The sequence below is a fragment of the Parasteatoda tepidariorum genome, chromosome 2, assembly GCF_043381705.1.
Source record: "Parasteatoda tepidariorum isolate YZ-2023 chromosome 2, CAS_Ptep_4.0, whole genome shotgun sequence".
Taxonomy (NCBI): Eukaryota; Metazoa; Arthropoda; class Arachnida; order Araneae; family Theridiidae; genus Parasteatoda; species Parasteatoda tepidariorum.
The window spans coordinates 36160317-36182025 of NC_092205.1; the positions used below are offsets into that span (position 1 = coordinate 36160317).

Below are 21709 nucleotides of genomic sequence, written 5' to 3' on the forward strand. Positions count from 1 at the left end.
TCTGTTTGAATTTATATTAATGATTTTGAATGGAATAACTGCTGAGTTCATGTTAATCTTGAAGTCAGTTGTCATATAAGTGATTTTAAACTTTCAATTTTATTTTAGTTTTGCTTTGCACATTCGTCAAATTTTACAAGCTGAATTGGTACAAGTTGCAACAATATTAAATGAGGCTCATAACACTTGTTTACGCATGTTTATAATGAGTGCTTTTGACATGACATGGGATATGTTGATTACTCCTAAGAGAATTGCTTATGCCAGACAGCGTGAAACTGAGTTGTATGAATCATTGATGTCTATTGCCAATTGCAAGCAAGAAGAAATTAGGCAATTAATAGTTGAAACAATTAATAATATGACTGATGAACTATTAGAGAAGGCATCAATATATGATTTTCAAGGTTTGTAAATTGTTTTATTTACATAAATTATTTACCATTTTAATGCACACTCTTATTATTCATTTTATTTTTAACTTATGGTATGCAAGGCAATCTGTGCAGGGTTAAACAATTATATTTACCAATTTATTCCTGTTATGTAAACTCTGATCAGTCATGTATTTTTATCCCTTACATGCCTGGTGAAATATTTAATTAGAAATATAGCAAAATCATAATAAAGTGCCCTTTTACATCATGGAAAAAACTGCCAGCATGCCAGGTGGGGAATATAAATAGTACCAAGAAGGAAGAAAAGATCTGTAACAATCCAGATGTTATGCATTTTAAAAGGTCAGTTGATAATACTCAATATTTTTGATATTGATAATACTCAATATTTTTGATAATGCGTTTACATTAATAATAATGCCCTGTATTAATAATGTTGATCGTTTAATAATAATTCTAGAAAAATTGTTCTAACTTTTAGTAGCATAATTGGAAAAAAAAGAGCACATTCATATTGGAACAGAGAAAAAACTTCATTTTGATATGTTTTGCAAATTTTTCTCAAAAAGTGTAGCTAGGTTTTCTATCAGGATTACTCAGTTTTTCTGAATATCATACTTGATGGCAAGGAAGCTACTCAAAATTTTAAGCTTTAATTGAGAGTAATTTTTTATTTAATTAATGGCAATTCACTTTTTGTTGTGTTGCAACAAATAGATTGCTTGAATTTTAAAAAAATCACACATTTTATTTCAATAAATAATTATATATTTAAAAAAAAAAACAGAACAAAGTATGAGATCACAAATAATGTAAATAAGAGACAGGTAATTTATTTTGCTTCAACAATTACTATCATTCATAATGAGACAGAGTACATCTAGCTCTTATGTATTGAACTAATTCTTTTTCTCACCATTAAAATATCAATAGTAAAAAGTTGAACTAAAATTCATTTACATCTATTTGCCTCAGATTTCTGTGTGAGGCTGTCTGCCCTGTTACATTTTAAAATAATTTCTTCGTAATGATGGCGAAACAAATAAATTATAAGTTCTTAAGTTCCTTTAATTAACAAATGTATAACAGAATGATAACAAGTATTAAAAACCAAGAGTCAGTTATTATAGTGTGCTGTGCAGCAAACAGGTTAGCATGACTAACTGACTGAATGTTTACAGAAAAAGTGTTGCCATTAGGTTATGGTTAAGTTTAGTTCTTCTGCAACAATTATAGTTTTTATAACTACAATATTTGTTACTTGCTAATTTTAAAATTACATTGTTTGGTCTTACTGCATCATTGACTGTTACTTAATTACATTATTTGTGCTCTATTATGTTGTTGCATGCTTATGATAATTGACACATAGTTCAAAATGCACCTGTACCGTTGGCCAAATTTTAAACCTCGACATAGCTGTTTATAAATATAGACACAGGTCGAAATGCGTGTTTGCAAAATTGGACATAGCTCAAAATGAATGAAAAGGAAAATTGCTACTGTTCAAAATGCACATTTTTAGTTTTTTAATTCAAATTTAACTACTGATTGGGAAATTGTAAGCTTACTTTTCCTTATTTATTTTAAAACTAAGCAAAATCATTACAAGGCAAACTCCCAGACATTATTTGTGCTTGTCTAGGTATATTACAGATGTACCTTTTCAGGTGATGCCTTCAAATTCAGAATTCTGAACGATAAAGTGAAACTCCAAATTCCTGAAACATAAATTTACAACCACTATTATATATTAAGAGCACCTGTGTCAATCTTGTAAAAACAACTGTTGATTCTTTAAATCTTTTTTTTTTTTTATTTATTTTTTTTTTTTTAAAGGAATTTAATAAGATGTACCAAGTAATTTATGGAATTGGACAATATCACATAATGAATTATTTTGACTTTCCCAGTTTATTCTTTAAGTAAAGAAAAAATTCTTATACAGTCAAACCTTCAGTGAGCCTTCAAGGGACTGAAATTTCGGTTCACTATAACTGGGAGCTCACTATATCCGCTCGGCAAACAATTTTAACTAATGGTTCCAAACTCTTTTTTACTATTCATAAATGACCAATAAAATTAAATACAAAAATGATTGAAAGATAATGTGTAGTAACCAAAATGTGTTGACTTGCTTTTATTTTTTATTATTCCCCGTCTTGTGTACAAAAAAAAATTATTAATCTTTAGCTGATGCAGGGAAAAATTTGTCCATACATATTCCTGGGTAGGCCTTTGTTTAGGGATGCATAAGCGAGTGTGATAAAAGAAGCAAAGAAGAGAAAATGCTTGTTGCTACATTCCACGGTATAGATGGTTTTTAAAATCAGTATGAGTCTTTATTTTGAAGTTGAAATTTCAAAATTATTTTTAAAAAAATGAAGAAGAAAAAAATCAGCCGAAGACAGAAAAAAGTTCATAATTCCTCACTTTTTTAGTTCACTATATCCACAAAAAATAACATTATACGTGTATAGCAAAGGACGGGACCGAACATTTCGTTCACTATATCCAGGAGTTCACTATAGCGGGGTTTGACTTTATAAGAATTTGGAAGAATGACATCAAATGCAATTTCTACTTTTGTAAGCAGCTGTGTCCAATTTTGCATGCATGCATTTCTGTGTCCATTTTCATAAACACTCATTGCCAGCCATGTCCTGATTTTAAAAACTAAGATTTTTATTGTAATGATAATTGGTAATCATTCTTTCTTTTTATTATTATTTAACTTGGTTCTTGCTTACTCCTATTTCTTTTTATTATTAAAATTTGAAAATTGATATTTCCAAAACTTGCTTTTTGTGTGGAGTTTTTTAAAGGTTGTGTGTCACTCTAAGATGTATATCTATTTGATAATAAGAAATGCCTCGCATTTACTTTAAACTTTTAGGTGTAGATCTGTTAGAAGGTGAACCCCCTTCAGCTAGAGATCTTCAGATCTGTACAACTGAAATTCAAGCTCTTGTTCTTAATTCCCTTAACAGTGCTGTTGCCGGTAAACTAATTGGTTCTGTTGATTATCTCAGAGAGAGTTTTGTCGGTAAGTTAATTTTTATTTTATTTTAAAAGATTAATTTTCTTAAATTTCCCCTGTAAAAAAAATTATTGGTAAGTACTTGTATTGAAAATTTTAATATTACTTCAAAGTTTATACAGTAGGGAACCGATTATCTGGAGCGATGGGGACTATCGCTATTCCGGATAACCGATTTTTCCAGTTTTTTGAATCACTACCAAAAGCCATTTTTTCTGTCAAACCTTAAAAAAAGGGAATATTTAGAAATCTTAAAAAGAAAAAAAAATTATGAAGTAATACACTAATGATTATTTCTAAAATGATGGTAAGGTTAACATCTTTTAAAAAAGAAAGAAAAATCCTAAAATCTTATAAGGAAAAAATCATTTTTTTAAAGAAATGCAGGAAAATGTACCGGATTTCCGGATAAGAGGTTCTGTACTGTATATATATTGCAGAATCAAACTTGGATAATTTGAAATCAAAAGGACCAGATAAAAAATGGAAATATACAAAATTCCAATCGCATGTATTCTCTTAAACACTGTAAACCTCAATTCCATATATATCTTTACTTTTCAATTGCATTTTGAATTGCATATATTTCTTAAACACTCCAACTGCATTTATTTCTTAAACACTCCAATTGCATATATTTCTTGACTAAAGAGATATATGAAAAAATCACATATGGGATGCAATTGTGAGTTGTATAAAAAGATAAATTTTTCTTTCAAACTTCTTGTCTGTATTTTAAAATAATTTGACATTCATACATTAAACATGCTTTTTTTAAAAATTCAAATCATGTAAAACATGTCTTTGAAACAATTTTAAAAGCAATCATACAAAAAACTTGAACTATTTAAAACAAAATTATCTAGAATTTCAAATTTCACAAGTTAGAATTATGCATATTTTACTGTATTTTGATTTAATTTTAATTTTTTTAAAAAATATACAGGTAGTTATGGAAAACTTATTTTAGTATATGCTTTAATTGTTCTATTGTAGTGAATAATAACTTTTTAATTTAACAAATTGTTTGTATTTTTGTTTCCATTCAATGTTTTATGTTTTTATTCAATAGGCACACTTGAAAGGTGTTTGACTAGCTTGGAAAATTTAAAGGATAGTTCAGAGCCATCTCAAGCTAGTAATGCCTTAAAGCAAATATTGAATGCTGCTTATCAAGTAAATAGTTTAATTTATTCATTCAATGTTTTTTTTTTTATTAAAAAAGTTTTTTATTTTTTAGCAATTAGAAATTTCTCAAATCAGTTTTCTTTCAGTCAAATTATGTATCTATCATAATGACTTATAATGCACTTGCTAACAGTAAACTTGTAAGATTTTAATGTTTAAAAATGTCCAATTATTTTTCTGAATAGAAAAAGTTATTTAATGCTATTAAATAACTTTTATTGCTATTAAATTATTATTGTTATTTTGAGTTATTTACTATGTATAACTATTTCATTTTTAAAATTAAGAAAAAAAGAGTGCATTATGAAATATTTTAATTTGAGTGAGCCTTATAAATCGAATTATACTTCTGACAATTTTTTTAAAGTGATATATTTGTTATTTTAACTGTAAAATAAATTTATATTTACTACTAAACTTTACAGCAGCTAGAGCTGTATTTTTTTTAAGGTGTTTGTCAAACTTTTAAGAAATTCTCAATGTCTTAATGAGAGTATATATAAATAAGTTTTTTTAAATTAAAATTCTAATAATTTTTAATTTTATTATTTTTGAGGTATAAAGCAGTGCAATGAGCACAAATAAAGTCTATTATTTTGGCTCTTTTAGACTGTTATTTATACATAGTGCCTTCATTTTGCTAAGGCTATGATAGAAAAATACCAAAGCATTTCTAGTTGAAAAATTCTTGTTAAAACTAAAAATAAACATTGAAAAAATTGATTCTGGAAATTAATATTGAAAGATTCTGTCTAAAAGATAATTTAAAACAATGTTTAAAGCTTTTACACTGATAGGTGATGGAGGAACATTTAATATCTTCCTTTTGTACATATCTTTCATGTTTGATACATTTAAAGGTACTCTGAGTTTGACCAATGTAAAAAATCCTACCATTATGTTTGATTTCATACTTTTTTTGTGTTTTTAATTTAATGTTAACTTTTCAAACAATTTGTATCAGCAAATTTTTGTTTTTAATGTTAAAGTCTGTTATTTTACTTTATTAAAGGTTGAGGTAACCGTCAGAACCAGTTCCTCATTGTTACGAGTTTTATTTGAGAAAATGAAACAGGTAACTATATGTATTGAAACATTTTTGCAATATATGTTTTCTATGTTATTTATTCTTGATGGCATCATATTTTTCAGATATTTTCTTTTCGTTAGTTCTAATTCAAAAACGTTTACTAACAAATAACTTTTACTAATGCATTGCTTCTACTAATATCTGTTTTTTTGTTATTAATTGTTGTCTTATTGCTTTTTATTTAGATTATAATTTTTAATTATGACAGTCTGTGTAATTAAATTAGTAAATTTTCTAAGAATATTTTCTTATTTTAGCTATAATAGTTTTAGTTTAATATTGTTTTGGTCCAAAATGTGTTTTGTAATGTGTTGATCCAAAAGTTGAAAGTTTAATGTGTTGTTTAAATTCATAATTTAGAAATTTGCTCAAAGGGATACTGAAGTATTCTTCTTGACAACTAGTTTGACAAATTAACTGCATGGTATATTTTGTATTAAAATAAAATTATCCTATCTTATCAAATCCTTAAAACCAAAGTAAAATATATTGTCTCATTAAAGGTCAAGTTTTTTTTCCAGCTGTAATAATTTTTTTTAAAAACTAAAATTAAGGTATGAGTTGTTTAAAATAAGCTTTTGTCAGATCTACAGTTTAAATTTGGCAAAATAAAGTTTAAAAGAAAGAAAAAAAAAAGAAAAAAAAACTAGTCAACACTTTGTTAAAATGCTTAAAAATTACATAAAACTTCTGATTTGTGAAAGAAAGGATTTCAAGTTTTCTTGTATGATGGTTTACTTTAAATTGTTTGCTTCATAGGTTTAGCTGTTTTGCTTATTGACATTGCTTTATTATTTACAAAACTTCTCTCTTTGCAATCCAATTATTTTTTCATCCATTTATGGCTGCTTCAGTCTATTGTGTTTTCATCAAAATTGATTACTGTGCCTTTTCACCTATCTTTGTCAATCTATTATTCATTGTATGGTGTATATGGCTTTGCTATATATGGCTGCTTTTGTCTATAGCTTATTCTTCCTTTCATAGCATCTATTTGTTGATGTAAATGGAAGCAAAAACCTATTTTTCTTTCATAGAAAATTGCTTCTCTTCATTATCCCAAAGACAGCCCCAAACAGTATGATAAACTACTATGGGGTTCACACCAGCACTTCCTGATGTCAGAGTACCCTTTTTTATACAACAGAGTCTCAGACAACTTCTTTTCTTTGGTAAGAGGTTTAAACAATTTACATTTGTTAAATTTGTTTTATGTGGATATTCAAGGACATTGTCTGAAATATTGGTGCTTATTTTTGGATGACATTTTTGATTTTATTTTGTGAATTTTGTTGTAAGGTTGTGTGGAGAGTTTTCAGAAAAATCTTTAGTTAAAATCTTAGAACCATAATTCCCATTAAATAAATAGCATGTTAGTTTTTGACAATGTGACTATTCTGACATATATGTTTGTGTAAGTATCGCTGGTAATGGTTAAAAATATCTTTTGTTAACACCACATTGCTTTATAATTAAATCATTCAGCTATCCGCTGGAAATAATCTTGTACAAGAAATAGTCTTTAGCTAATGATGTAGGGTTATTAAAACAAAATTTGTGCTGTTTAAATTTTCAATTAAATATGTATTTCATGAATATTGGAATATCAACTTAATGATTTTGAAAATTTGATTGGTTGAATTACACAAAATTTTATTTTATTTGAATTTTGATTTCTCTTAAAACATGTACTATTTTAAAAGTGTGTAAAAATTAAGTATATTCTTAAATTTTCCTGCATGTTTATGAGACTTTTGCCTGCAAAGTTGCAGAGAATGTAATTTAGTATGCAGCTAAAGTTATAGCAAAGTGTAACAGAGGAAGGAGAATTCTTAATTTGTAACAGTTTTCGTGGATCCTGAATTATTAAACATATTCACCAAAAAAAAAAAAAAAACTATTATTATCAAATGAAACACAAAATATACATATACAAAAGTACTTTATAACTTAATGATCTTAGCCCCTATTCAATATATCATAGTTTGTGATATATATTAATATTTATTTTGTGGTTTGTTATATTTTTATTTAAAAGTTTGTTTTCTTCCAAACTGAGAAGAGTTTTGTTAAGCAGAAGTTTTTCATAAGAAAAAAAAATAAAGGTATCTTTTTCTTAAGTACCAAAAATGTCAATTTTGAAATTATTAAGCCGAGAAATTGTTAAATTAGCTACCAATTGTAGCTTGTGATGTTTTAAATCAAATCAAATAAAATTGCAACTTGAATGCATTTGAATGGTGGAAGCAAAATTTCTAATTTAAAATTTTTGTTTTACTATAATATTATATTAGAAATTTTACCAAGCAACTTTGCTTAATTTGCCGTTTTACAGTTAAGATTTTGTTTAAGGATTATTTCAGTTGAAAAATGATGCCATCAATTTTATATTTTAGATAACTTATTTCACTTATTATTATGCTGTTGCTTTATATGTTTATGTAACATTTTATTTGTAGATAGGTTTTTACTATCCATATTTTGCAAAATTATATCAAAATGCTTATAATTTAACGCTTATTTTTGAAAATTTTTCTCCTCCTAATTAATGTTATAAATGTAATGCTACAAACATAATTAACTGATAAGAATAACTTTTAATTTACGTAAAAAATTCTCTTTTATTATGATGTTTTCAAAAATAGGAAATCAAATTTCATCTTAGTATGTTAAATTTTGTTAATTTTTTAATTAAAGATTAAGCACCAGATTAGTGTTAATAAGTTAAATCAGTCCATAATCATAAGTTGCAGTTATTTATTCTATTTATTTTTTTTGTCTCAGTTCAAAATTTTTATCCTTTCTGATTAGGATTATTTTAGTTATGAATAAGAATTTCGTGAATCATGCTAAAAGGTTTCACTTTTTTTTTATATTGTAGAACATGAAATTAACTTTAATTGTTAGAAGTTTTGATGAATTTCTTTCATCGTTCTAAAATATTTTTCTTACATGTATATTTGTAAAAAAGATAACATTAAGAGAAATATCTGAAGTTAATCGAATTTGAACAATTCTAAATTTGAACAATGCGAAACAATTTCTAAGGCTTTAATGATTACTTACCTAAAATATATTTTTGTCGAGATGAATGATTCTAGAAATTTCATGTTTGATATAAATTAATTAAATGAAGTATTATTTTTAAAAATTTCTTTTAATTGAAACTTAAATCCCTTGATTCATAGTTAGTGCAAACATTGCCTTGGAAAACACCTCCAGTTATTGAGAGTGAGTGGAAACGAAGGGTGGCATATGATATGTTGATGAGTCTCAGCGAATCTAGGCTTGCACGTTCTATTTGTGCGCAGTTTCGAGAACGACTCAGAGCTTCACATGAACAGTTCGGGGCTTCTTTGCGTCATCTTGAAGCTATGCATTCCGGCAGATTAGAAAGGACAGAAGAACAACGTTTAAAAGTGAATATACATTCTCTATTAATATTATTTGACATTTATAGAAATTGCATAGTCATTAAATAATATGAAAAGCTATTCATAGATTTTTAAAAAAAATTATCTTGTGTTGTAGTATTTAGTTTTAATGTACAAAATTTGAAATTAGTTGTAAAATTATGTAAGCATAATTATAATTTAGATTGGTAAAAGTATTTTACAAAGTTACTTTTTAAAGCTACTTATCTTCAGAAATTTTTAAATTAACTAAAACTTCCTATTTATAAATAGTATTTCGATTAAAATTAATTTTAAAGAATGAAAAGAATAATGTTATAATTTACAAACACATATATTTTTTGTTTTATTGATATCAATACAATTTCTGTCCATTCGGAGAAAATAAAATAAAATACTTTGTTTCAGGTTAGAAAATTGCATGCACCTAAACTTGCTAAATTTGCTCTGGAAAGTACATCACTGAGAGATGTTATGCTTTATGGTATGTTTTATATTCGTCACTTTCAATAAATGTGTTAGTACAGTAGGGAACCGATTATCCGGAACGATCGAGACCATCGCTATTCAGGATAACTGATTTTTCCGGTTTTCTGAATCGCTACAAAAAGCCGTTTTTTTAATGTTAAACGCAACTAAAAAAAAATTTTTTTTTTTGGAAATAATCTGAAAAAGAAGAAAAAACGATGGAGTAATACACTAATGATTATTTCCAAAATGATGGTAAGGTAAACATCTTTCAAAAAAGAACGAAAAATCCTAAACTCTTATGAGGAAAGAAAATTTTTTTTTAAAATGGCAGGAAAATTTATCGAATTTCGTTCCGGTTTTTTGGTTTTCCGGTTTTCTGATTTCCGGATAACGGGTTCTGCACTGTATTATGGTTGGTATCTAAAATATTCTATTTAGCTTGTTATATTAATTAGGTAATATTAGTGTAAATCAGCCTATCTTTTGAAAAAGAGTGCTCAGGTAGAAAGAAACAATTTTGTGTGCTATACTTCTAACTTTTCCAACATACTAAAACATATAAAATAAGAAAAAAATGTTGCTGATCTGCTGATTATATGCAAAAAAACATTAATCTTCATTAGGATAAGGTTAGTTCTTAAAGATGTAAAGTAGGTGTTCACGCGCAAATCAGTTTATCTTGTTCATATTTTGCTCATAATAGAAAAAATGTGTTCGCAAATCTACAACAGTATTTGACAGTCGAATTATCATTGGAAAAATTTGGATAGTTGCTGTTTTGTTCAATCTTCCAAAATTCAATCTTATTTTAGTAGCTGGGTTTTTATTTTATCTGCCTTACTGGGACATGCCTGCCTTGATTGGGTCTTCCATGCTGTAAATTAATGAGTATTTGAAATATCATTGTTCTACTTGGCATTGTTAATACTTTAAAAAATATAATACTTTCCTAAATGCATTTTAGGAATGCCTCACATTGGACGAGAAATTGGAAGAGGCCAGTATGGTGTTGTCTATGCATGTGAGCAATGGGCTGGCTCCTCCCCATGTGCAATTAAATCTGTTGTTCCTCCTGATGATAAACATTGGAATGATCTGGCTATGGAGTTTTACTATACAAGGTAAACTATCTACTAATTATATGCATATTCAAGGCATTTAGCAATAAAATATTCATTTTATTGCTGAGAATCTAGAATTTTATAACTATGCATATCATTTGATAAATTTCATGCTTCAATCTTTCTTAGTTAGCATTTTGATATTAGCTTAAAAATGATCTTGTTTTAGCATTTGTTTTATATCACGAAGCATTTTGAAATTATAAATAATTTTAGATGAAAAAATTATCAATTTTAATTTTTAGTAAAATTTCTTTATTTATACATAATTTAAGTCTTAATGCATACATAAATCTAAAGTTAATTTTAAAATTTTATCTGGAAAACCTTAAATTTAAGTTTGTCTTTAATTTGGGTTAAATTTTCATTTTGTAAAAAATTAAGCAATTGTGATGCTTAGGGCCTAAAAATAAGAAATTGACCTATAAAAAAAAAATTCTAATACATTAGCCTTTTGTAGGGGTGGTAGTTTAAGATGAGTGCCACTGCACTCATAGAACATTTTCACGTAATAAACAAATATTTTTTTAAAGATTTATCTTTTTTTACAATAAATAAAATATACAATGTACCTAATAAAATATGAAATTCAAATTAGTTAAAGGCCTAGAAAAGTTAAGATTACCTGAATAATAATAGTTTTAACTACTGGACAGTACACTTCAATACATTCATGTTTCTTCTAAACTATCAAATTCTTCTACAGGAGTATTCCAGAGCATGATCGTATTGTACAAATTAGGGGTTCTGTGATTGATCTCACATATGCCGGGGGCAGCACCCCTGCCGTGCTGCTCATTATGGATAGATTGCAAAGGGATCTTTATTCTGCATTAAAAATGAGTCTTCCTTGGAAAACTAGATTACAGGTATTTTAAAATTAAATTTCTTTCTGCATAGAAAATTATTCGTATTTCATATTTCTAACTTTTTATTGATACTTTAAGATGCAACATATTCAAAGCTAGAGAGAACTTTTTTAATGCAAGAATTGCTTATACTTTTTATGCATATTTTAACAAGTTTTGCAGCTTTAGCAAATTTAAAACACTTTCCTATTTTGCTATGTACCAAATGAAATACATTCTCTTTTATCCTGTTGTTTAGCATTGCAACTGCATGGACTGTTTAACAATACCTTACTTACTCCTTGGCTCTACAGTCCATGAAAGGCCTTTACCGCACAGCTTAACTTATTCTTATCCTTGGCCTTTATCTTCAGATTTTTGATTTTCATCACTTTTACTTTTCCCTCTACCTCATCTATCGACTTTTCTGGAACGTACGACCTTTTTCTTTCCCTTGTATTTTTAGCAATACCAATAACATTTTTATCAAGAGTCTATTGATAAGTTTATTCATTTGGGCTCCAAGTATTTCTGATACGCAATTAAGAATTACAGTTCAATTAATTATTCTTTTTTTTCTTCGAATTTATTCCATTTTATTTAACTTTTAAAGCTTTGAGACCCTCAGTGAAATTTTACTGAAATATCTCCCATCCATAAACTTCTCTCACATCGAATGACTTGAAGCAAACTTTTTTTTTATTACAGGGATGCCTGCAGCTCAAATTTTGTATAAAGTGGGGGGCTAACATTTAGAGGTGTTATAATATCCAAAAATAAAATAGAATAATTTAAAAATCTGTCTAAATTTGAGTCTTTTAAATGAATTTTCTTATGAGTATGTTTGTCTTAATCTGATATTTTTGAAACCTTGGAAAATAAATTTGAAGATATCTTATGAATTTAAAATTGGATCAAAATCTTTGAGACAATCATGAATAAAGCAGAATATATATATGATTTTAAATAATTCTATAAATAGCTTGAACTGTTTTTCACCTAATTTTCTTATGTTTGAAAGACAAAATCTTTGAATGTTTGTTTCTACTTTTAAAGCTTTTTTAATTGAAATACTGTAATTGATGTATATATTTTAAACTCCCCTTGACAGGTTGCTTTGGATGTTGTTCAGGGCATTCGTTTTCTTCATGGACAAGGGCTTGTGCACAGAGATATTAAGTTAAAAAATGTTTTGGTAAGTTTAAAAATTATTTTTAAATTAATTGTGCTCTGCTCAAAAGTAATAGTTCGTTTCATGATTTGTTCTATTGTATTTATATTTTAGTTCTATTGTATTAAAATGAACTCCTTATTATGTATAATTTTATTTATGAATATTTTCAATTGTTAGAAATCAAAAGAAAAAAAATCAAGGTGTAAAAAGTAGTAAAAAAATTTTGATCGAAAGTACTTTAATTATTCAGATTAATTGACTCCATATTTTTTCTCCAGATCATTCATGAAGAAATATTTTAATTCGAGAGATAATATGAAATTTAATTGTAACATGGTAATATTGGATTTATGCAATGCTTAAAAGCTGCTTTTAAATTTGTTAATGAATATTCATGAACATATTAATCTTCATATCAAACATACATCATAGTTAATGAAATAAGATTTCTTGACAAAAAAGTTTGTCAGCGACAATTATTTCTCACTATTTTTATCATCTTAAAATGATATGTATGTTGTTAAGAGTAGTATTGATATCATCAGAGTTCATGTAATTCTAATTCTCCCATAATATACTCTTGTACAAAAGTGTAATCTAAACTGAATTTGTACCCCAAGTAGTTTATTATATTGAAATTCAAAATTAATAATTCAGAATGATGAAAAGCTAAGTAAGCTTTCAAAGTAATATTAAACTCTTACTTATTTTTAATATGGCTTGAAAAATAAGCAGGACTTTATTATATTTATAATTCTGTATAACGAAGAAAACTATAAATGTTTTAAAAACTTTTATACATACTTAAATCTGTTTAAATTTAATCACTTATTTGGGTAAAATACTGGTTCCTTGACCTTCCCCCTGAAATTGTTGCTTTAAATTACATAGTTTGGGTTTTGTACGGTAAGTTTAACTTACACTCATTTTCATTTGAATGTTTTTACAGTCTAATCCTGTTTTAGTGAATTATATGAGACAGAAGCAATTGCTGCATAACAACAAAAGTTGTTGCTTACTTTTGCCTTCATTAAATCAGATAATGAAAGGAAATTTATTTGGAGATTTCAAAATTATTCTATGCTTTGAAGTGTTTGCTATTTTGTGAACAGGATTTGACAGCATTATTTTCTAAAGAGTGACTTCTGTACTACATTGTATTTATAATTTATTTTTAGCTGGATAAGCACAATAGAGCCAAAATTACAGATCTTGGTTTTTGCAAGCCTGAAGCTATGATGTCTGGTAGCATTGTGGGTACACCAATTCATATGGCTCCTGAACTGTTTAGTGGAAAATATGATAACAGTGTTGATGTCTATGCATTTGGAATATTATTTTGGTATATATGTGCTGATCATGTAAGATTGCCATATGTATATGAACAATGTCAAAGCAAAGATCAGTTGTGGAATTCAGTGAAAAAAGGTACTTCATTTTATTATAAAAATCTTTTCACTAACAAGTTTTTTTTTTCTTCGTTCTTTTATAGGTTTTTATATCCATTTCTTTTTTATTCAGAAAGAAGTTGGAAAGTTTTCTGAATATTAGAAATAAAGTTTCATACTAATTGTACTTGTTTTTGCACCAATTGCGAAGGTTGTACATCGGATTTATGCAAAAAGAATAAACATTATGATTTAAAGTTCCTTAAAATGTTTAATATTTTGTTAATTTCTAAAAAAGCTCCAAAAATATAAATTACTTAAGGATATTTTTCAAAATTTTATCGTTAAAAAAAAGCGAACTATTACAATCTAATGTTTTTGTATGTCTTCAGGGAATGCAATTATTCATAGTCATGATTTTATAAATGTAATTTTTTAAAATTTAAACATTATGTTTTGGGTATTTCAAGTAGTTTCAAAGTGACAGTTTTACATTCTTTTGGAGGCATTTAATTTTTCAGCATTCTAAAAAACAAATTTAATGTGTGTCTTGCACAATTTTAAAATTTGAACTATTACAAAAAATGAAACAGCATAAAATTTTAGAACATCTTTGATATTCATTTCTGTGCAAAAAAACAACAACTTGTAAATACATAAAATGATTGCTATATTGTTGATTTATTGATATTGTACAGTCTGTTTGTTAGATTTGTTTAATATTTAGCCTCATTTTTCTGATAACTGTTCCAGGAGCTCGACCAGAACGTTTGCCACAGTTTGATGAAAACTGTTGGCGTCTCATGGAAGATTGCTGGAATGGTAAACCCTCAAATCGTCCACTTTTAGGGGAAGTTGAGCCTAGATTAATGGAAATAATTGAATACTATGAGCAGAATCCATTACCAAGTGGGTTTAGTTCGATGATTAGATCTAATTCCTATAAACGTAACAAGCGCTCTGTAAGATCTAACGCTAGTGCACCCAGGCGGCGGTTTCCGACTCACCCGCAAGCATGACTCTTAAAGATGCCGAACAGTCTTGCACTGTCGGATGTCTGCCCTTTCTCTGAAATGCTATCAGAGGTTTCTTCTGAGCTTGAGATAATTGCTGAAAAACTTGTGCCTAGACAAGATATTTCTAAATATTGACACATTAACAACTTTTGACTCTCTTATTAACCTTTTTTATTTTCTGATAATACTTGGAATCTTTGGAGTATCTGCTTGCCTTTTTCTTATTTTTTTTAATATCTTTTGCTTGATGCTTTGCTTGCCTTTTTTATATGTTTGTGTTGTTTTAGTATCCATGTTTGTTATGTTTTTCTTTAGGTAATAGATTAAAAACATGACAAAAAAATTTTTTTAGAAAAATTAAGTTCAACTTTTATTTGTAATGTTTACTTTAAACATTTCTATATATTCGACAATGCTTTTTAACCTTAAAGGAGCTGCTTTTATTCACTTTTAGAATAATCAAAGTTATTTACTAAAATTTAAAAAAAAAAAAATTCAAAGGAAGATCTACCTGTTATTAAAAGACAATATGTAAAATCTTGTTCTTTTACTTTTGTTATTAAATTAAAAATATTTTTCAATAACAAATTTTAACTTAAGGATGGTGGTTTATAGACTTTTTATTAAATTTAGTATTCTCAAATTGGCAGGTGAAAGAGGAAATGTTTTAGTAAGTAAAAATATATATATGAAACCTAATAACTTATCTTCAGAAAAAAGTGCACATGTGTTTTTTGACGTGGTTATTTACTGGAAAATTAAAAGAAAGTTTCCAAAATTAAACTAATGTTGAAGAATAGATAAAAGATTTATTCCTTTTTAAAAGCATAATTATGTTTATCTAAAATAAAGTCTGAATCCAATTTTATTAATAATTAAAAAATAGTAATGTAACTAAAGTTAAATTAAGGCATGCAAAAATTTACTTGTGACTGTCAGTCTCAGATTTGTGCAATATTCTGTTTGTCTGTGTGATATCTATATTGATTGTTTTATCCTTCCCATTGTGCTGTTTAGGCCCAGTAGAGCAGAAAGAAGTAGAAATTCTGTCTGCAAGTCCTTACATCAATTTGGAATTTGCTCCTGCATAGAATAGTTAGCTTTTAATTTTAATCTAATAAAAGGGCATTAGTGTACATAATTTGTGCCAAGTCAAAAACTATGTACTTGAGCTTTTTGTGACAACCATTTTGTACCTACTGTCCTTGTTTGTGATATTTACTTTTAAGTAGTCTGCACAAATTCGTCCTTTTTAAAGAGCTCGAATAGAAGATGAAGTAAGTAGTGTACGTGTACTTTTTTTGTTTGTAAAAAGTGTAAATATTTTGTTTTCTATTCATTGTTAGTAAAATTGGAAAGTTTAATTAAAATCGAAGATCTGTTTATTGAGCTAGAATTTGAATTGCAATATTTTATTATGTATTGAAAAGTATTATTTGATTGTGATGTTACATAAATTTTTAATATGAATTCGACATTTACAGATTTTAATCTATTGAAATAATCATTTGTACAATTTTATAGTTTTCTGTACAGACTTGTTATGTATAAAATATATATATATATTTTGTAACAAATTTTAAACTGTTGTTGCATAGCATTTTATATAATATGCCTATATTTTTGTTAGAAGTGTTATTACCAGTTTGGAATAAAAGTTATTTATAACAAATGGTATTCCCATTTTATCATAAAAAACAGTGTGAAAGTTTAATTGACTATTTTACATATAAATTTCCATCCTGTTTATAATTATAAATTTTTACAACAAATAGATCTCTACAAAATTTCTAAAATTTTGGTTTCAGTTTGTCTACACAGAATAAGTATATATATTACATTTTAAATTTATTAATTGGTAGTAATCATAATAAATTAATGAGTTTTCTTTTATACACATGTGTTACTTAAAGAATAAGGATAATAAAATATTAACATTTTGTAGGAAAAACACCCTATTATTCCCTTTAGATGGAAGGAATAATTTTAAAAGGTTCTGAATAATTTTCATTCAGTTTTTTCATAAAAACGAATGGTCATCATTATCAATTAACATAAATATAATGAAATGATACATATGCTTGTTCTGGACAAGAAGGCTAGATCACAATATTTAGTTCTTATATGGTTAGTACCTAATTAAAATCAATATTGTTAATGTTGTACTAAACTATCTGTTACTACAGTAGGAATGTAGTATGACATTAGATATGCTTTTCTTTATTCAGAACATTATATTACCATACACTGATTTGGTTCCAGCAGCAGAAATGAAATTTAAAAAAAACAGTACTTTATAATAATAAAATGTATCATTCTTTGAAAGAATATGCCACTAACTACATCAAATTAAATAATTAAGTTATAATACACATTTTCGTTTATAATTTTATTTCAAACAAAATAGAATGACAAACAATTTCTTATACTTCACTAATTATTATAATTAAATATATCTAAAACAAATGAATGAATTATTTGGGTGGAACCCAAGCTTGAACTTTAGGTTTTGTTGTAGAATAGGGCATATATGCATGTTTAGTTCCAGACATGTTAGGTGAATAATCTTGGATCCATTTATGATCAACTGGCTTTACAATGGTTGGTGGATCATCCGTCATGTAGTGCAGCCAACGATGCCTGTTATTATAGAAAAACAAGAGAAATTTAAATAATACATCTTAACCTTTAACAGACTAATGCAGCATGGTACCTTTACTTACTAGGCCCATCACTGCACTTATGGTATCATTTTGTTACTTATATCATTCTTACTGTTGTCTTACAGTTAATTTGAATATAAAAAGTTAAATAATTACATTTAATTGTGAGAAGTAAATCTGAAATACTTCTGGGCTATTAAGGGGTTAATAAGCCACAATGCTGTTTTAAGTATTGGTTGTTTCAATGAAACAGCAACTTTATGTACATTTTCAAATTACTTTTATAACAGAAATATACAGGTTGATAAAAAAAAACTTCTGCTGCTTGCACACGTTTTTACGATAAAATTTTTTTTTCTTACTATAACGTAGCACTGAAGAACCTAAGTGCTTGCTTGCAAGTAAATAGAGTATAAAATATTTTAATTAACAGAAAATTCAACTTGTTCTTAAAAATCTAATTTGGTATTTTTTTTTTACAGAAAAAAGATAATTTTCAATTTAATCATAAGTAAACTTAAAAATTTAGAGCTATTTTCAACATTTTAAAAAATTGATTTTTTTAAGCATATAAGTTATGAGATAATTTCTTAAAAATAATTTCTTCTCATTTACAAAAAATAAGTGGCTTAAAGATTTAAAAAAAAAAAAAAAGTTTTTTTATTGTTATTATTTTTGCAAAGTACTTAACAAAATTTTATTTATATAAAAGAGGCATAAATTTGTGCATTTAAAAGAAATCTTATTTATTGAACAAGCATTTAAAATTGATCTTATGATTAATTTTTCAATTTTATGCAAGACAGACAGCAGAGCAACTATAAAATATCTTATAATGTAGAAAGATAATTTAAAAAAAAAAAAGTACACTAATTTTTCTTTTACTAATTTCTGGATGTCGAAAAGGAAAATATTGTATATAAAGATATATATATATAATGGGAAAACTTTACATATCTTATACTCTAAATTAAAAGAAAAAAACAAATCTCATTTTTTCAATTTTTATTATTTTTTATTTGTTAGGTTTGAATTATCACAAATAGAATAGTAAAAGCCCTTTAAAAATAACAAGTGTCCCTCTATTAACTGTACTTACTTTTAGAAAATATTATGAAAGTTGATTAAATACATCAGACATAATAAGTTTTGTTCCGTAAAAAAAACTTTCTCAAAAAACAACAGCAGTGGATTATCTTTTTATTAACATTTTCTGACGCATAGTGTTTATTTTAAGAAAATATGAAAATTCTTTTTCTCTTTCACTACTAATAACAAGAATTTTAGACATTTCAGTTTTTTCATCTAACCTCTCTAGTTAAAGATATTGAGATTTAACTGTATTGTTTAAAAAATTAAACACGTAATTCAATACAAGAATTTTCGCAATTTTCAAATAGCATGTTATTTAAATAATTATTAAATATGAATGTAAACATTAAAATAGGATATTAATTGATACGTGATCATAAATAATCCATTCTTACAAAATTGATCTACATGCAAAACATGTCAAAAATTTTACTTTTTTAAAATTCACATACAGAATGAGGCTTAGGAAAGGGAGGGTAAAAAGAAGTTACTAATAATCTGATGCATTACAATTTAGAATGAAAATTTAATGGTTAAAAATTATTTTTTAAATGTAAGGAAACTTATTTTGCTTTTTGAATTATTACAATGCTGATAGCTTAAAACATGTAGAGAAAAAGTTTTTTCACAAAAAAAAAAAATTCTTAACTTATGTAAATTTGAAATTTTTAATCTAAAAAAAAAATAATAAATTCAAAAGTTTTTGACTGAGTGAAGAAAAGTTGTAAAATTTAAAGGTGTGTAAAAAATTTTAAAGTAAAGTTTTTAGTCATTTTAGTTTTGCTGTAAGGACTTAAAAAGAATTTTTTTTTTCTTTTCGTTTTCACTAGTGAGAAAAAGTGAGGGCAAGATACTGTAGTATAAAACACAGTTGTAAAATGACAGATTTTTTTAGCAATATTAAAATGTAATAACAACAGCAAACATTTATTTTAAAGATAGTTAAAGTGATAAAACAGAACAAACAAAATGATCCTTGCATATAAACTTTTGAGGGGGTAAATAAAAGTTTGAATTAGTTAATACCAGGACCCTTTTTTACGGAACAAGAAACATTAAAAAAAAAAAAAAGCTATTCAAGTACTTTTAAATATTTATTATTCTTATACCATTGGTCAGCACATTATTAGCTAACCTGCGAAAAGAAAGTTTACCCATGTTTAAGTCAACAAAATAGAAATCTAAAAGTTAATTCTGTCAATTGTGTACATGTAAAGATATGTTAATGACATTATTAATCTTTTATAAATAGATTTTAAATATTCTTTAATAAGTTTATGCAATTGGAAAACAAATTTAGGAATTTAAAAATAATATTTAAGTTACGATTTTGAAGTATTTTAGAAGCACATTACAATATATGAAAAATATTTATAATTTATTTTTGGCTTTTTATGACATACTTGATCTACACATAAGATTTTACGCAGTGATCCACTTTTGTATTTTTTAAGCAAAAACATAAAAACCCAATGTTATGTTGGAAAAAATTATGAAAAATTCTCTAAACTTTTCTAATTATATCCAAATTTTTTTACAATTTGCAAGGCATCATTGATAAAAAAAAAACTTGCAATCACAAAAAAGACCCATTTTGCCTCATACTCCGCTATATCTTTTAGTGATGATCTGAAAACAGTACTGATATATAAGACCACAATTTAGATTGGTGAGCAGATATTGGTAGCAATAACTTGGCCTTCACATTAGTAAAAGAATACAAAATATTAAATTCTAAATTGACAAAACTATCTTTGAAAGAAACGCGCTTGAAAGCAGCAGAATTTTCAAAAGAAAGAATAATTGAAGCAATGAAGAAAATAATGGAAATAAAAATATGACAGCCGAAGCCATAAAACAAAACCTTTTCTATTGAGAGAGAGGACAAATGCCAAAATTAACTCTCTGAGTACCCCGAAGATATTGCAGAAGTACACGAAAAAAATATGAAATACTTAAAACCAAATCAAAAAAGAAATTTCAACAAAATTTTGAGAAAATAAAAATTCACATTAAACCGGTCAAACAGCGATTTCACGAACAAACTAAATGCAAAGAAAACAACGCCCTCTATTAAAATGTGCAGAATGGAAAAGAAAAGAATAGTTAAAGAAAAAAATTACATAACTAATTAGTTTAATGCTTAACTGGGGCTGCTCAGTTAAGACTTGATTTTCTTTACACATAAATACATTTTCCAGTTTCAAATATTTTAATAAATCTTGTTGAAGTACAGATGTTAAAGATTAACATAAAAACCTATCAATCTTATATTTTTAAATTTGAGTACATAAGAAAATCTAAGGCATTTTATACAAAAAAAAAAAAAAATTCACAGTAAATTATTATTTAAGTTTGCTTGTAACATGTAAAATTAAAATTATTTGCTGTTATTTTTTTGTTCCCACTTTTGTAATTCAAGTTTTTTTCTTTTAAAGTTTTTCTTAAACATTAGATTTTGACAGTCATTTAGTTTCCCTGTTTGGACAGCAAATTCATCAGCATACTTAGTAAGTTCATCTATGCAATGCAATAATCTAAGAGTTTCTAAGGACTAATTTAGAAATCTAATTAGTTCCAAGTATACTCCTTGGAGACTTTTTTTATTTCCAAGGAGTCTGTACGCACCCTGACTATAGCCCTCAACTACATGCAGAATTCTCCGGCTCTGAAGCCACGGAGGATTTGGATTAAGGACATGATAAGAAAAATGCCATCCAATTACACACCCAGCTATTAGCACAAAAAAATCATAGCGCAGCTCGAGACTTGGTAGGAAAAAATTCAACCCAAAACACAAGCTGGAA

The 21709-nt window shown here is 26.6% G+C and overlaps 2 protein-coding genes across 5 annotated transcripts in view; one reads left to right on the forward strand and one right to left on the reverse strand.

Annotated features, from left to right (window-relative positions):
* LOC107436193 (dual serine/threonine and tyrosine protein kinase) overlaps positions 1-16819 on the forward strand; it is a 28601-nt gene extending 11782 nt beyond the window's left edge. Inside the window, exons 6-18 of one of the 4 annotated variants that reach the window (XM_043042199.2) lie at positions 109-407; positions 3295-3444; positions 4511-4614; positions 5639-5701; positions 6754-6888; positions 8905-9135; positions 9538-9613; positions 10565-10721; positions 11428-11590; positions 12681-12764; positions 13922-14171; positions 14885-15040; positions 16165-16819. In XM_043042199.2, the coding sequence (XP_042898133.1) occupies positions 109-407; positions 3295-3444; positions 4511-4614; positions 5639-5701; positions 6754-6888; positions 8905-9135; positions 9538-9613; positions 10565-10721; positions 11428-11590; positions 12681-12764; positions 13922-14171; positions 14885-15040; positions 16165-16238 (1942 nt within the window). In that variant the 3' untranslated portion in view covers positions 16239-16819. Of the gene's footprint in view, positions 1-108; positions 408-3294; positions 3445-4510; positions 4615-5638; positions 5702-6753; positions 6889-8904; positions 9136-9537; positions 9614-10564; positions 10722-11427; positions 11591-12680; positions 12765-13921; positions 14172-14884 lie in introns of all 4 variants that reach the window. The other 3 variants (XM_071177454.1, XM_043042198.2, XM_043042200.2) reach the window with 3 other exon arrangements.
* Positions 16820-17521: 702 nt separating this feature from the next.
* LOC107436189 (NADH dehydrogenase (ubiquinone) B17.2 subunit) overlaps positions 17522-21709 on the reverse strand; it is a 9351-nt gene continuing 5163 nt past the window's right edge. The window contains exon 4 of the mRNA XM_071177455.1: positions 17522-17787. Coding sequence (XP_071033556.1) covers positions 17622-17787 — 166 coding nt within the window. The 3' untranslated portion in view covers positions 17522-17621. The remainder of the gene's footprint in view (positions 17788-21709) is intronic.